This window comes from Gracilinanus agilis, chromosome 2, assembly GCF_016433145.1.
Source record: "Gracilinanus agilis isolate LMUSP501 chromosome 2, AgileGrace, whole genome shotgun sequence".
In the NCBI taxonomy this organism is placed as follows: domain Eukaryota; kingdom Metazoa; phylum Chordata; class Mammalia; order Didelphimorphia; family Didelphidae; genus Gracilinanus; species Gracilinanus agilis.
This window is the reverse complement of record NC_058131.1, coordinates 699559050-699574999: the sequence shown is the minus strand read 5'-3', so window position 1 is coordinate 699574999 and position 15950 is coordinate 699559050. Positions and strand designations below refer to the sequence as shown.

The following is a 15950-nucleotide window of genomic DNA, read 5'->3' as shown; positions in this document are numbered from 1 at the left end:
TGGGGGAAAAACATTTTTTTTGGTTGTTTTTCAACAGACACAATTTTCAAGTAACAAGACTTTCGGATAAATGTCCTGGGGGAGTCCGGAGGCAGTTTCATAACGGGCAAAAACAGTTCTTTGACTCCCTCTCTGTCTCTCTGGCTTTTTTTTTTTTTTTTTTTTTTAATGTGGATGTCACTCTTATTTGTTCAGGAAATTGTGACGTAGGCTCAGTCTGGGCAGGGGTGGAGGATTCAGAACCTTTTCTCAGCCACAGAGAGTTCTCAGCTACATTTCCCGATCGTGAGGCTTGAGTGGAGGCTGGAGCTGGTCGCCATGCAGCATCCATGGACATACAACAGGCGGATACTCCTGGCTCTGGCCCTCTTCTTCTTCATGGAATCCTTCGTCCAAGGTAAGTCACTTATGCTTCCGTCCAAGCTGAGGGCCAGGGAGCCAGTGCCCAGTTTTTCTTTGAAAAACCTGAACCGGACACCCGTGGGAGAGGCATCTGGGATGGTGGCATACCCTGGGAGCCTGGGCTTTTTCTGACACCGACACGACCATTGATCTGGATTAGGGATCAGCTAGTACAACCTCCTTGTTTTATAGAGAAGGTGACAGAGGCTTAGAGAAAGGCAAAGACTGAGCCAAAGACACACGGTGAGTAGACAGCAAAGCCAAGCCTCAAACCGGCAACTTCCTGCCAAGTCCAAGGAAAATTCAGCCTCTCTCTCTCCAGCCCTTCTGATGGCATCATCAGTGGGCTATTTTGCCTTTCCTTGTGCTCCATCTATACAAATCTGGGCAAAGAGGAGTGGCAAGTGTTTGGTCCCTTTATCTAATTGGAAATGGGAACCCTTTGCTAGTTCCCTACATGCTCTGGTGCTTCATTCTAGTAGAGAGGGGCTCTGTATTGCCTAAGGCCATCCAGGAAAAGATCAAGCTCTGGAGGGTCCTTCCACACTGGACAGACTTAAAAAATGAGTTCATGAAGGACTATATCTGTCATTTTGGGATCAACTAAAGGAAAGGAGGAGAAACTGAGGCTGGAAGCAGGGTCATGCTTTTTTCAGCCACCGAGACACATGAAGACCGAGATAGGGGGATTGTGACCTGGAAGGGTGGAGGGTATGGCCACACCAGAAAAATCACAAGCCACAGAATAGTACAGTATAATATGAGAAGCTCTATAGTTTAATGGATAGAGCTGTGGGCGCACATGCCAAGGGTGGCATTAGCTGGGGAGCCTCTAGGTGAATAAAGGCATTCACTAACTCTAATCAGAAGTTCTTAACTTTTTTGGTGTCCTTTTTGGTTGTTTGGGGACAGAATTTAAGAATTGACCCATTCTTAAACTAATATGTTTAATGTGTAAAATACAGGATTACAAAGGAAACCAAATATATTGAAGCAGGCATATTTTTTAAAGTTGCCTTTTTTAAGTACATGTACCTCTCAGGTTAAGAACTCTTCCTCTAGGAGGGCAGCTGGGTAGCTCAGTGGATTGAGAGTCAGGCCTAGAGACTGGAGGTCCTTGGTTCAAATCCGGCCTCAGACACTTCCCAGCTGTGTGACCCTGGGCAAGTCACTTGACCCACATTGCCCACCCTTACCCCTCTTCCACCTAGGAGCCAATACACAGAAGTTAAGGGTTTAAAAAAAAAAAAAGAACTCTTCCTCTAAGACTATACAGATGAGAGCTGATCTCCATCAATGAAGGGAGTGTCCACACTAGGAATTCTCCACACTGGATTAAATAAATAAATCTGGTCCCCCCGCCAAAAAAGGTAAAAGATAGGATGAATAGATTTAGAGCGGAAAGGGACCTTGGAAACCCTCTTGCCTAATCCCTTAATTTTGCAGGTGAGTAAACTGAGCCCTTAGACCTATAGATACTAAGTGTCTGAAGTGGGATTAGAACCCAGGTCTTCCTAACTTCCAATCTGGCTTTCTTTCTTTGTGGGATTGGCGCTCGGGATTGAAGTTTTAGGATGCCTTGGTAGTGTTAACTTCTCCTTTGATCAGACCTCAAGCACTGTCTGCTTGTTTCTTTAGAGGGAAGAGATTTGGCAAAGCTGAATTTTTGTGTTTACTTGATTCTCTTTTGAAATTGACCTGTTAGGATCTGGAGGAAGAAACTCTTATTGTGAAATATCTAATAATCCACCTGGATTTCAGCAGGATGATCAGAGAGAGACCCAGCAATTCTCTGCTCACCGAGAGCAGGATAGTTTAAAGAAGGTGTCCTGGTTCTGAGGAATGAGCCCAGGATGTTTGGAGCAGGGGACACCTGGGCTCATGTCCCATCCCTGTCTGACACTCACCAACGTGATGTTGTCGGTTCTGTCGTTTCAGTCTGTTCAACTCTTTGGAGCCCCATTTGGGGCTTTCTTAACAAAGATACTAGAGTGGTTAGCCATTTTCTTCTCAGTTCATTTTACATTTGAGGAAACTGAGGCAAGCAAGGGTAAGTGACTTGCTCAAAGTCACCCAGCTAGTAAGTGTCTGAGGCCAGATTTGAACTGATGGAAATAAGTCTTCTTAACTCCTGGCCTGACACTCCATCCACCTGCACCAACTAGCTCTTTGGCTAGAGCACTAGCTTACAGAGTTTTATCTGAACAAGGAAGGATCTTTGAATAATTAGCTCCTAAAAAGTTCCCTTTTTCCTTGGAGAAGGAATACATGAGGCAAGAAGGAGGTCCAGCTGATGGAGGGACAAATTCACAGGGGTCAGCATCGTATAGGAAATGGTGATTCACCATGACACAGAGGTACTAGATTTGTTTTTTAGAAGTGACTTCTCAGGGGCCATTAGGTGGCACAGTGGCTAGAGCACCAGGCCTGGGAGTCAGGAGGTTCTGGGTTCAAATCTGGCCTCAGATACTTCCTAGCTGGGTGATCCTGGGCAAGTCACTTAACTCCCATCGCCTAACCCTTACTATTCTTCTGCCTTGGACTCAATACATAGTATTGATTCTAAGATAGAAGGTAACGGTTTAAAAAAAAAAAAAAAAAAGGGACTTCTGGGTGTCATACTCTGGGCTTCCGGTGGAAACACAATGTTATTCTCAGTTGTGGTTGATGATTTGGAACAGACTAATATCTCTTCCTCTCATTTGGGAGGTTAAAGGCACAGGAGTCTTGACTATGCTCAGATTGAAGATTTAAAATTTTTGCCATTATTGGATTCCTTGGTTTAATTAATTATTTAAATTGAAACAGTTATCGCATTTATATAGCACTAAAAAATGAAGCTCTTTATTCATGGCATGGCATTTGGCCTCCACAACAGCCCTAACAGGTAGACATTACTGCTAGCTTTATCCTCATTTTCCAGATGAAGAAACCAAGGCTTAAAGTTCAGTGACTTGCCCAGGGTCATACAATTTGCAAGTGTCAAAGGCAGGATTTGTACCTGGGTCTTCCTGAGTCTGGATCTACATTTTACCTTTTCACTTTGCCCTGCTATCTCTAATTTAAAAAAGGAAAAAAAAACCAAGGTCTAAGCTAATAGCTTCTTCTTCTTTTTGTGCGTCTCAGACCCCTTTGGGCAGGCTGCTGAAGTCTCTGGACCCCTTTTCAGCATCATCTTTTTTAAATAATGGAAGGAAATTGCAGTTAATTTCAGCTAAATTCCAGTTAAGGTATAGGGAAAGTCAAGGCATCATTTTTTCCCACCCAGATTCACAGACCCTCTACCATCTCTCCACGGAAACCAGGTGAAGAAGGGTCCCTTTATTTAGCTTTAGAGAATAACTCAGACCGTGAGATGTAAGCCCATCACGGTAATTTGTGTATCACCAGAGTTCAGAGGACATCCGAGGTGCCTTAGATACCTTTGAATCTAGCAGGGTGCTTTGTACAAAGCAGGCACTTAATGATTATTAGAAAACAGGTTCGATCTGGGCGAAGATTTGAGAAAAGGAACCTTTTGCTTTGTTACAGGCGTGGAGGGACAATGGATGTGGAATATTACACAGTCGCTTTGTTATAACTGATGGTTCTCTGGGTAGGGAGAAAGGAGGGACATGTTGGGAAATCAACATGATGTAAAAGTAAACGACAGTCAAAATAAGAGATTTTTAAAATGTTAACTTTGCGGGGCATCGAATGAATGAAGAGATAGCTATTTCTGATTCACATTTCAGGACAATTTGGAGGTGTTTGTGTGTTCAGAATTTCATGAACGTGTTCCATTTCCCCCCAAGAATCCATGTGATTTTTTTTTTACTGGTATTCATATCACCGAATGTGGTGTTTTAGATGTATGAGAAGCCAGCATAGTTTCAGAAGTGGCCTTGGAATTATTTGGTGGACTTTCCAGAGGAAAAATTCCCTTAGAGATACAACCACATCTGGAGAGAGTATTTTGTTCTGGGCTCTCCATTTCAAGGATGTTGACAAATAGGAGAGCGTCCAAAAGAAGAGAACCTGGGGCAGCTGGGTAGCTCGGTGGATTGAGAGTCAGGCCTAGAGACCAGAGGTCCTGGGTTCAAATTCAGCCTCAGATACTTCCCAGCTGTGTGACCCTGGGCAAGTCACTTGACCCCCATTGCCCATCCTTACCACTCTTCTACCTATGAGCCAATACACCGAAGTTAAGGGTTTAAAAACAAAAACAAAAACAAAAACAAAAACAAAAACAAAAGAAGAGAACCTGGTTGAAGAAGGGACTCTGTTCATGCCATAGGAGAATTAGTCGAAGGTCCTGTAGACGATTAACCTTGAGACTAGGAGTCTAAGTTGGAGACTTAAGAGCCATCTTCAAGTATTTGAAGGTTTGTCAGATGGATGAGAGGTTGGACTTGTTCTGCTTGGCAGTAGTGGAAGGAGCAACGAGGCAAATTTAGATGGGAAAACTTCTGGACAATTAATCCTATCCCCAAGTGGGAAGGCCTGGGTTGCTTTGAAAGTTAGCCAAGCTCTCTAGCATTGGCTGTGCTCAGGCAAAGGTTGGGTGGCCATTTGCCTGGTGTGCTGCAGAGGTGATGATTCATGTTCAGGCGCAGCCTGGAGAAATGGTCCCTAAGGTCCCCCCTGAGTCCAAGATTCTAGGAAAAAGTTTAATTGGCAGCTACAAATTGGTAGCAGCCCTAAACAGAGAAAGTCCCTAGAAACTGAGACAAGGTCACCCTCTGAAACTGAAGCTGGTGGCAATTAGCAACAAGTCAGTAAGATTAGTCAAATCTAGGAATAAATTACTTGGGAGCTATGTCAGTGTATTAATAAAGGGATTATGGTACTTTCCACCCAAAATCCCACTAGGGAAATACCCCTGTTGAATTTATTATTTGTATAATCCTGTCTGATTCCATGTGACCTTCTGGATTTTGTCCCTGGGCTTTTCTTGGCAAAGATACTAGTTTACCATTTCTTTCTCCACTGTATTCTCATTTTATAGATGAGTAACTAGGGCAAATAAGGGTGAAGTGACTTGCCCAGGATCACACAGCTAAGTAAATTAAAATCTTCCTGTCTCCAGGTTGGTGCTCTATCTACTGTACTACCTAGCTGGCCCTGTTAAACATGGGACAGATGTAAAAGAAACTCTGATTTAATGGACTCACAAACTTATCTTTTAAGAAATATTAAAAACCTGTTATCTTCTTAGAGTCAATTTTAAGCATCAGTTCCAAGGCAGGAGTGCAATAAGGGCTAGGCAATTGGGGTTAAGTGACTTGCTGAGGGTCACACAGCTAGGAAGTGTCCGAGACTAGATTTGAACTCAGGACCTCCTGTCTCTAGTCCTGGCTCTCAATCCACAGAGCTACCTGGCTGCCCCCAGCTTTTCTTAAAATACAACAGAAGGGATCTAGAGATTCCCCCAAAAGTAAGAATTTGTTTCAATGATCATTTTGAAGTAGATGACTTACAGATCTATAGATAAAGCCCAAATCTCTCTCACTACTTGCCTCTTAGATATCTTGAATGGGATGCCCAACGGACATCTCAAACTTCACTTGTGCATAACAACCACGGTCATCTTCCTACACCCCCTTCTTCCTATTATTGTAGAGGGTACTTTTTGTTGTTTAGTCAAATTTTGACCCTTCATGACTCCATTTGGGGTTTTCTTGGTAGAGACACTGGAATAGTTTGCCATTTTCCCTCTCCAGCTCATTTTGGAGATGAGGAAATTGAAGCAGATTTAATTGACTTGCCCAGCATCACCCAGATAGTAAAGTGTCTGAGGCCGGATTTGAACTCATGAGGATGAGTCTTCCTGACTCTAGACCTAGAACTCGATCTACTGCGCCACCTAGCGGCCTGTAGAGGGCACTACCATGCTTTTAAATTTCAGCTTCATTCTTTTTTTTTTTTTTTTTGGTGTTTTTTTTTAATTTTTTTAATTTTTTTTATTTTAAACCCTTAACTTCTGTGTATTGACTTATAGGTGGAAGATTGGCAAGGGTAGGCAACGGGGGTCAAGTGACTTGCCCAGGGTCACACAGCTGGGAAGTGTCCGAGGCTGGATTTGAACCTAGGACCTCCTGTCTCTAGGCCTGGCTCTCAATCCACTGAGCCACCCAGCTGCCCTCAGCTTCATTCTTGATGGCCATCTCACTCACCTCACACAGTCATTGACTCACATAGTCAATCTGTTGCCAAATTTTGTTGCTTTTGCCTTCACAGAACCTTTCCTCCATATCCCCGTTTCTCCACTCATACTACTCTAGTTCAGCCCTTCATCTCCTCCCTGTGGATCGCTGCAATAGCCCTCTGATCCATCTCCCTGCCCTCAAGTCTGTCCCTTCTCCAATCCACCTTGTGGTTGAGAATCATCAATTAGCTTTAAACTTTGTCTTCTCCTTCTCATCAGTCCCCCCAAACCCAAGAGGCATCCTCTGTGGTTCAATGGAAATCCAGTTCTAGCACAGTAAATTTACTTTCAAGTAAGACATTGTGGGAAAGACGGGGCTGCTAATTTTGTCCCAAAGGATGGAAGGACTGCAATAGAGTGGCTCCAGAGGTGGTGCTTAGAGGATTGGCTTATTGATGAGCGATTCCCCCGCGTGCCCTCAGTGAACCTCTCAGTGTCCCAGGCAATTCTCTAAGACTATAACTCGTACAGTGGTTGTGAATTTGCTTCGGTGGGCTTGGAGCTGAAAGCCACAGAATCGACCCTTTACAATTGTGGTGCCGAAGAAGACTTTCGCGAATCCCTGGGATGGCACAGATCAAATCTGTCCATATTTAAAGAAGTTAACTCTGACTTTTCGCTGGAAGGTCAAATACTGAAGCTGAGGCTTAGATGCTTTGGCCATATTGTTGGGACCCTGATGTTGGGAAAGATTGAAGGCAAAAGGAGAAGGGGACAGCAGAAGATGAGCTAGATACATGGAGTGAATATGGGGGCAGTGAGGTGGCTCAGTGGTTTGAGAGTCAGGTCTAGAGGCAGGAGGTCCTGGGTTCAAATCTGGCCTCAAACAATTCCTAGCTGGGTGACCCTGGGCAAGTCACTTAACTCCAATTGCCTAGCCCTTACTGGTTTACTGCCTTGGAACTAGTATTTAGAACTGATTCCAATATGGAAGGTTAGGATTTAAAAAGGAAAAGAAAAAAAAAGGAAAGGAAAGGAAAGGAAAGGAAAGGAAAAAGGAAAGGAAAGGAAAGAAACAATGAACATGAATTTGGATAGCTATTGAGAGATAGTGGAGGAGAGAAGGGCCTGGCACACTATGGTCTGTGGAATCATTACAAGTCAGACATGTTGAACCACTGAACAATCACACACTGCTATGAAATCACTGAATCAAAAGAAATTTTACACTGTATTCTGTGTACATTGTGATTTAAAGGATCCCTGTGCTTTTTTTTCTCTTTTTTTTTGTTTAACATTTAATGATTTTTACTTTTTAAAAAAGTTAACATGGTTACATGATTCATGCTCTTACTTTCCCCTTCACCCCCCATCTCCCGCCCCCCCATGGCCGATGCATATTTTCCTCTGTGCTTTTGAACATTCTCTGTAACATAGCTAAGAGGAGAGAAAGAACATAGAAACATAGAAGTTCCAACCTTAGAAGAGCTATTTTAGTAGGTGGTGGCCCCTCCTTATCTATGTAGTCACAGGCTCTAACCACAGAAGGCATTTGGTGTGACCCCGTCATTTTACATGGCAGCTGGGCAGTGGGGACAGTGGACAGAACACTAGGTTGGGAATGAGGAAAACCAGAATTTGAGTCCTGTTTCAGATATTTATCGACCACGTGGCCTTGGACAAGTCACTGACTTCTCTCAGCTTCATTTCCTCATGGATGAAGGAAAACACATTTATTAAGGACTCACTGTGTGTAAAGCCTTGTCCTTCACGTAGTCAGTCAACAAGCATTTATTAAGCCAAGCAGGGTGGTCTTTGTGCCTAGTGACCTAGTGCCTATCCCTAAGAAGCTCCTATTCCAAAGAGGAAAGACAACACATGTAGGGGGAGATGGAAGGGTCCCATGGTCCTTAGCCTGCATCAAAGGGGATGTGGGAAAGCATCTTCCTTAGTGCCGTTTCCCTTGACAAACCAATAACAAATGTTGAACTATTTGAGAAGGTCAAAGATTTTGGGGTGAGAAAATAATTTATTACAAACTTCAATTTAGCTCCCAGACAAACCAAACATACGTGAAAAATGCATTTCAACGTCTAAAATTCCCCCAAACAGCGAAATGACTCTTTCTGGACTCCTGTTAGCTGTCATTGTCCATCCACCCCTAGATCTGTGCCTCTTGTTCTTGTGTGTCTGTATATACACACATGTTTCTGTACATAAGTGCATATGCTTTTATTATTGCAATTTAGTTTCATTTTCAATCTGTCTGACTCTTAGGGACCCCATTTGGGTTTTATTGGCAAAGACACTGGAGTAGTTGGCCATTTCTTTTTCTATTTCATTTTATAGATGAGGAAACTGAGGCAAACAGAGTTAAGTGACTTGCCCAAGGTCACTCAGCTAGTAAGTATATGAAGCCAGATTTGAACTCACAAAGATGAGTCTCCCTGATCTAATTAGGTCTAATGTTCTATCTACGGCATTTGTTCATGTATCTCTATATACTAACTCCTGTGTACATTATACTTTTTTTTGGTGAGAATTTTTTCTTCAGTAGCTGTGGCTGCTGAGGAGGAAAGCAGGAGGAGGCAATGGCTAGATCTTTCCCCCACAAAGTTTGCACCCCTGATTGGTGGAAGATTTCATCAGTAAATGGGGTTGATAATAGCAACAAGTTCCAAAGGATGTTGCCTCCTATGGCCTTGGGCACTCAGCTTTGGATTCTTCTTTGTATATGATATCTGGTCTGGCAGAGTGGAACAGGGAGGTTAAGATCTTCTAGAGTGGCATAATCATCATCATCATCACCATCATCATCATGATCATGATGTAGCCAGGTGGTACAGTGGATAGAGCTCTGAGTCTGGAGTCAAGCAGACTCATTCTTGCCAGTTTAAATCTGGCCTCAGACACTAGTTGGGTGACCCTGGACAAGTCCCTTAACCTGGCTGCCTCAGTTTTCTCATCTGTAAGTTGGAGAAGGAAACAGCAAAGGACTACAGTATCTTTGCCAAGAAACCCCCAAATGGGGTCACAAAGAGTCAAGCATGACTGAAACAATTGAGCAAAACCAACAACCCCTCTTTTCCATCAGACCAGAGTCCCCTGGCAAGTATTTACAGGTGGTCTCCACTGTGTCCAGTGCCCTGCAATAGCCACAGTGGAAATTCCTCAGTACAACTGTGAAGCTTGAGAAGGAGGGAATCCTGCCTCCAGGGCACTGTGGTGGGGAAATCAAGAACAGGCTGGGCATTTTTTTATGCTCACAAAGCTATCCTGGGGTGGGGGGTGGGGTGGGAGGGAGTCATCTCAGTCAAATTGTCAGAGTGAGTCAAGTGACTTCTGGTCTCTAAGGCTTTTAAAGCATTGCTAGCCCAGTGTGGGGGAAATGCTGAGAAGTGAATAGGAAAAATTGACTTGGGCCACATCTGCTTCTGTGTGAATGAATGAGTCAGGATGGCAAATTAGGGGAAAACAAGATTCCTTTTTTGAAAGTAAAACCCCTAAATCTTATCATTCAATCTCCTTGGCATGCTTTGAGAATCTACCCAGCCTAATGCCTTACTCTAGCCCCTGAAAGATCTATTAACCACCACAACAAATCTAACCATGGAAGTGGCGCCTCCTATCTGGAAGGTGCTTTCTTCTTAGCTCCATTTCCCAGAAGCCTCTAGCTTCCTTCAAAGTCCAGGTAATCAGAAAGACTTGAGCAAACTGAACCCCAAGCCTGCCTCCTCTAGAAGTGGGGGGAAAGACAGTCTTCAGACATGGCCCTTTGGTCCTTTGTTTTGCTTGGCTGGGCTTTGTTACAAGGGAATAGAGGAGAAGAATCATTGGGAAGGAAGGTTAGATTTGTTATAAAAACATCTGGGAGGATCATGGACAAGAGATGCGATGAATGGAAGAAGTTCCCTGGGTCTCCTCCATCCCCACTTCTGGACACATTGAATCAAACACTTTAAAAACAAAAACAAAAACAAAAACAAAAACCTTCCCTTCTCTCTTAGAATCTTACTAAGTATCCTTTCCAAGACAGAAGAGCAGTAAGAGCCGGGCAATTGGGGTTAAGTGACTTGCCTGGGGTCACAGCAGCCAGAAAGGGTCTGAGGTCAAATTCGAACCCATCTCCAGGTCTGGCTCTTCATCTCCTGAGCCACCCAGCTGCCCTGGAAGACTCTTAAAAATAGCACAGCCCAAGCATTTCCAGTAGGCTCCAGACGGCTGGCGCTCTCTTTCTCTCTGCAGATTACTTTGTGTTCATTTGTATACATTTTGTAATCTCATACTTTGTAACGTGCACGCACACTCTCAGTAGAATGGAAACTCCATCGGAGTTCCTTTTTGTCAGTCTTTGTCTCCCCAGCTCAAAGTTCAGGACCCGGAGCATAGGAAGCATTTGATTAGTGTGAGTAGAATTTAATGACTGTCTCTTGCCTTCCAGTTTACCCTGGAATAATGTTTACTTTCCCCTTTCTCCCGGCCATTTCCAACCAAACTGGACCCCTGAGACCGCTAAGTAAGACTCCTTGGGAAGGCGTGGTGTCCATAGCAACAATCCGGGACTTTTCCCTCAGTTTTTCTTGGCTTATCTCCAGAATAAGGAGTTTTCCTCCGCCGGGGCAGGGTGGAAGGAGGCTACTCCCACTCAGAAGGGAAAGCAGCTTTTGTTCTGTTCCTCTCACCCCCGCCCCGGCACAGACTTCTTGGAAGTTTGGTGCCCGGTCATTTCAGTCTATTGGAGGGGGTGGGGAAATTCTATGACTTAATAGCCTTAGGAGGAAATAGACTGCTTATTCTAAAACAAAATAGGCTCCGAGGAGGTTGCCAGTTCCACCTGAGTAGATTCCTCGTGGGCAAGCCCTTTGAATTCTGGGTAGGTTTATAGCAGCCTCCACAGAGGAGAAAGTGATGAGTTCTTGGAAATGAGCCGTAGCGACTGCACTTCGGGACTTCCTCACGGTTTATACTATTTAGGGTTTGTACCTTAAGACACTTTCTTGTACATTAAGATTTACAAAGCTCTGGCACTGATAAAGAGATGAAAAAATGCAGCTCCCTTCCTTCCTTCTTTCTTTATTTATTAAAAACAAAACAAAACCAAAAACCCTTTACCTTCCGTCTTAGAATTAATGCTGTGTATTGGTTCTAAGGCAGAAGAGTGGTAAGGGCTAGGGAATGAGGGTCAAGTGACTTGCCCAGGGTCACACAGCTAGGAAGTGTCTGAGGTCAAATTTGAACCCAAGACCTCCCATTTTTTGTAACTGGTTCTCAATCCATTGAGCCACCCAGCTGCCCCCAGCTTCCTTCTTTCTTAAAGGGGGGGGGGCGCGCCTATGAGTTTGGAACATGGCACATACTGTCAGACTCATTCTAAAGTTTAGTTAGTTTTGATGACTTTGTTTTTCTTTTTCTCCTTTTTACTCTTCATTACCAGGAAAGACTCACTAGGGAAATCTATTGCCCCCCCCCAAAAAAAACCCCTAAAAATATCAATAAAATAAAATGTAAAATTACCCAAAACTTTACTTGGATCATCTCATTTTAAGGCAGTGTTGGTAGTGAGTGGAGTGTGAGATGTGGAATCAAATTCTGCCTTCTCAAACTCACTAGCTGTGTGGCTCTGGGCAACCTATTTAGTCTCTCTGAGCCTCAGTGTTTTCATCTGTAGGGTGGGGATAATAATACTTATACTGCTGTACTGTTGGAAGGCTCCAGTGAGATGTATATAAAGGGCTTTGGAAAATGTTCAGCCTCAATGCCCAAGTGAGTTCTTCATCATTTTGCCACTGTGTTATGACCTGAGAGCCGCAGAGGGTTTGTTGATGGTAATATTTAGCCTTAGCTGATGAAAACTCCCCCAGGCAAGTTTATGGCATGGAAAGGTCGATATTGGCTTTCCCCTTCCACTTCCTGTTAGAGCTGGGGTGGCTTCAGCTAAGGCTCCATATAAAGGTGGCAGCACAAACGTGGGGTAAGCGAGATGATGGATGTCGCCCTCTGCTGGAGAATATGGCGGGTGCAAGTGCCAAGAAGATCCCTGCCCAGTTCAATCCCAAACCAATCCAGTGCTGTCCACTCCCCTAGGACCTGGGGCTAAACGGCCCCACTTCTCACAGGGCTCAGGCTAAGAAGCTTTCCTGCCTGTGACTCCATGCATCCTGCAGCTGGAGGCTAAGCAGCTGGGAATTTCTAGCCCAGTTCTGTTGGCTTCCCGTAGGAGCCCAGGATGACCAGGACTTGTGGTGGAGACCCTAAAAAATGTGAGGGGGCAGAAGGAAGGAGAAAAGCCCAAGAGGAGAAGTGGGGGTGGAGAGAGGGAAGAGAGAGAGCACTTCTTCACTCTTAAAACTCCAGGGTCACATGATGTTCCTGCTCAAAGAATGTCTCTGCTCTGTCAACTTACCCTCCAGTCAATCAGCCAACAAACATTCAGTAAGTCTCTTCTGGGGCAGCTGGGTAGCTCAGTGGATTGAGAGTCAGGCCTAGAGACGGGAGGTCCTAGGTTCAAATCCAGCCTCAGACACTTCCCAGCTGTGTGACCCTGGGCAAGTCACTTGACCCCCATTGCCCACCCTCAACACTCTTCTACCTAGGAGTCAATACACAGAAGTTAAGGGTTTTAAAAAAAAAAGAGTCTCTTCTGTGTGGGGCAGCATGCTAGGAGCTAAAAACCTAAATTCTCAGCCTTTAAGGGCCTAAAATTCTGCTGGGGGAGACAATTTGTATGCAGTTAAATACACAAAATCCATACAAGATGATTTGGGGTCAGGGGAGAAGGACTAACACTTGAGAGAATCAAGAAAGACATCATTAAATTTTACTCTGATGCCACATCTTCAAGACCCTGCACTCTTAGGCAGCTAGGTAGCACAGGTCTCCAGTCGGGAAGATCTGGGTTCAAATCTGGCCTCAGAGACTTATTAGCTATGTGACCCTGGGCAAGTCATGTAACCTGGATTGCCTAGCCCTTGCCAGTCTTCTGCCTTAGAATTGATATTATGACAGAAGGTGACAGTTATAAAAAAAAAATATATATGTATATATATATTTTTTTAAAGGAACAATAGGGGGCAGCTGGGTAGCTCAGTGAATTGAGAATCAGGCCTAGAGATGGGAGGTCCTAGGTTCAAATATGGCCTCAGACACTTCCCAGCTGTGTGACCCTGGGCAAGTCACTTGACCCCCATTGCCTACCCTTACCGCTCTTCTGCCTTGGAACCAATACACAGTATTGTGACTCCAAGATGGAAGGTAAGGGCTAAAAAATAAAATAAAAATAAAATAAAATAAAAGGAACAATGAAGTATATTCAGGGCAGATAGGTGGCTTAGAGGGTAGAGCACCAAGCCTGGAGTTAAAAGGTCCTGGGTTCAAATTTGACCTCAAATACTCCTAAATGTGTGACCTTGGGAAAGTCACTGAACTCCTATTGCCTACCCCTTAAAGCTCTTCTGTCTTGGAACTGATATTTAGTATCAATTCTAAGACAGAAGGTAAGAGTTATATATATATATATATATATAAAAAAAGCCTGTGTTCTCAAAGGCTATGCCAGCAGAGGGCAAGCTCTGGCAGATTGTGTCTCGCTGGAATGCCATCTAAGGCTGTCCATAGACAGAGCTCACTTGCCAAGAACCAGCCTAGTTGAACAGAGAAAGGCTCATCACCACAATGGACTGGCCCATTGGTGGTTTAGCCATGGGAACTCTTGAAGCAGCAACAAAATCACAAAAAGGCCTTTTTTGTGTCCCGTTGCCTGCTTCTGCTTCTGCTGTGACGGTGGTGGAGTGGTGGAGAAGGGAGGCAGAGAGTGCCCAGGATCCCCCAGTTTTTAGGGCGTGTGAGCTCCTTGCCCAGCAGCTAAGGATTAATCTCATTATTCTTGCTGTCATTCGGCATCTAATAGTTTTCCATTGTTCACAAAAGACCTTATTATCTAGCGATGTATGTCAGGACATACTGAAATCTGTCTGGTCCCCTTTCTATGAAGCAGAGCAGTCTTTCTTTTACAATAAGTGACTGTCAGCTCTTTTAGGTAATGGGCAAAATGTCAAAGTCACGTTTCTTAAAGAAAAGCTTTGTTTATAAAAGAAATAAAAGGAAAGAAGAAACGACTGCTTTAAAAAGCGGCTGCTTTGCTCAAGAGTAGAAGGTTTATTCTGTATTGAAAGACAACAGCATCAAGGGCAGTTCAGTGGATAGAGCACCAGCCCTAGAGATGGGAAGTCCTGGGTTCGAATATGGTCTCAGACACTCCCTAACTGAGTGATCCTGGGTAAGTCACTGAACCCCAAATGCCTACGCTTTTCTGCTCTTCTGCCTTGGAACCAATACTTAGAATCCATACTGAGACAGAAGGAAATGATTTTCAAAAAAGAAAGATAAGATAATCACAAATGATGAAAACAATGAACAAATGAGACACTTTTCCCATAATGCAGTACATTTTCAAAATGACACACAAGGGGGCAGCTGTAGGTGGCTTAGTGGATTTCTAGAGAATCAGGCCTAAGGAGGTCCTGGGTTCAAATGTGACCTCAGATACTTCCCAGTTACGTGATCCTGGGCAAGTCACTTAACCCTCATTGCCTAGCCCTTACTGCTCTTCTGCCTTGGAACTAAAACACAGTATGGACTTCTGAGATGGAAGGCAAAAGGGAAGGATTTTTTCAAATGACATACAAATAGTTTAAAAAATCAGTATGTTGTCAATCTAACTTTTAAATGAGGAATTTCAAAATTAGACTCCAGCATGTATCATTAGTCAATAAAACCTGTGAGTGTTGGTTCTGACACTGGGCACTGTATTAAACTCTCTCTCTCTATATATATATATATATTTAAAATAAATTTGCTATATATATATATGTACATATATATATAGCAAATTTATTTAAAAAAACGAAGTAATAAGAATCAATATGCTGAAGGCACTTTGCCCATCAAGCTTGTACTCTCCAAATTTTAAATGTATTGAAAAGAAGTTGTAACTATGCCACAGTTGTGATGTCAAAAACTAAAACAAGATTAGTTGTTGACTGTGCAGGGAGCTAACTGCCACAGAGCCACTGACTCGCATTTGCCAGTTGTTCCAAAAACGAAAAATAGCATCTCACAGCATTGCTGGTGTTGATGGGCTAGCTTCCCTTTAGTATCCCAAAAGTGGTACCCAACCTGCTTTAAAACAGGAGGCCAGGGGGCAGCTGGGTAGCTCAGTGGATTGAGAGTCAGGCCTAGAGATGGGAGGTCCTGGGTTTGAATTTGACCTCAGATACTTCCCAACTGTGTGACCCTGGGCAAATCACTTGACCTCCATTGCCTATCCTTACCATTCTTCTGCCTTGGAGACAATACACAGTATTGACTCCAAGATGGAAGGCAAGGGTTTAAAAAAAAAGGGGGGGGGGGAGGCGGGGAGGGC

The 15950-nt window shown here is 43.8% G+C and overlaps 1 protein-coding gene across 1 annotated transcript in view; it reads left to right on the top strand.

Moving 5' to 3' along the window:
• Window positions 1-271: 271 nt before the first annotated feature.
• The window catches only part of SRGN (serglycin), a 24443-nt gene continuing 8764 nt past the window's right edge, over window positions 272-15950 (top strand). The window contains exon 1 of the mRNA XM_044662935.1: window positions 272-397. Coding sequence (XP_044518870.1) covers window positions 319-397 — 79 coding nt within the window. The 5' untranslated portion in view covers window positions 272-318. The remainder of the gene's footprint in view (window positions 398-15950) is intronic.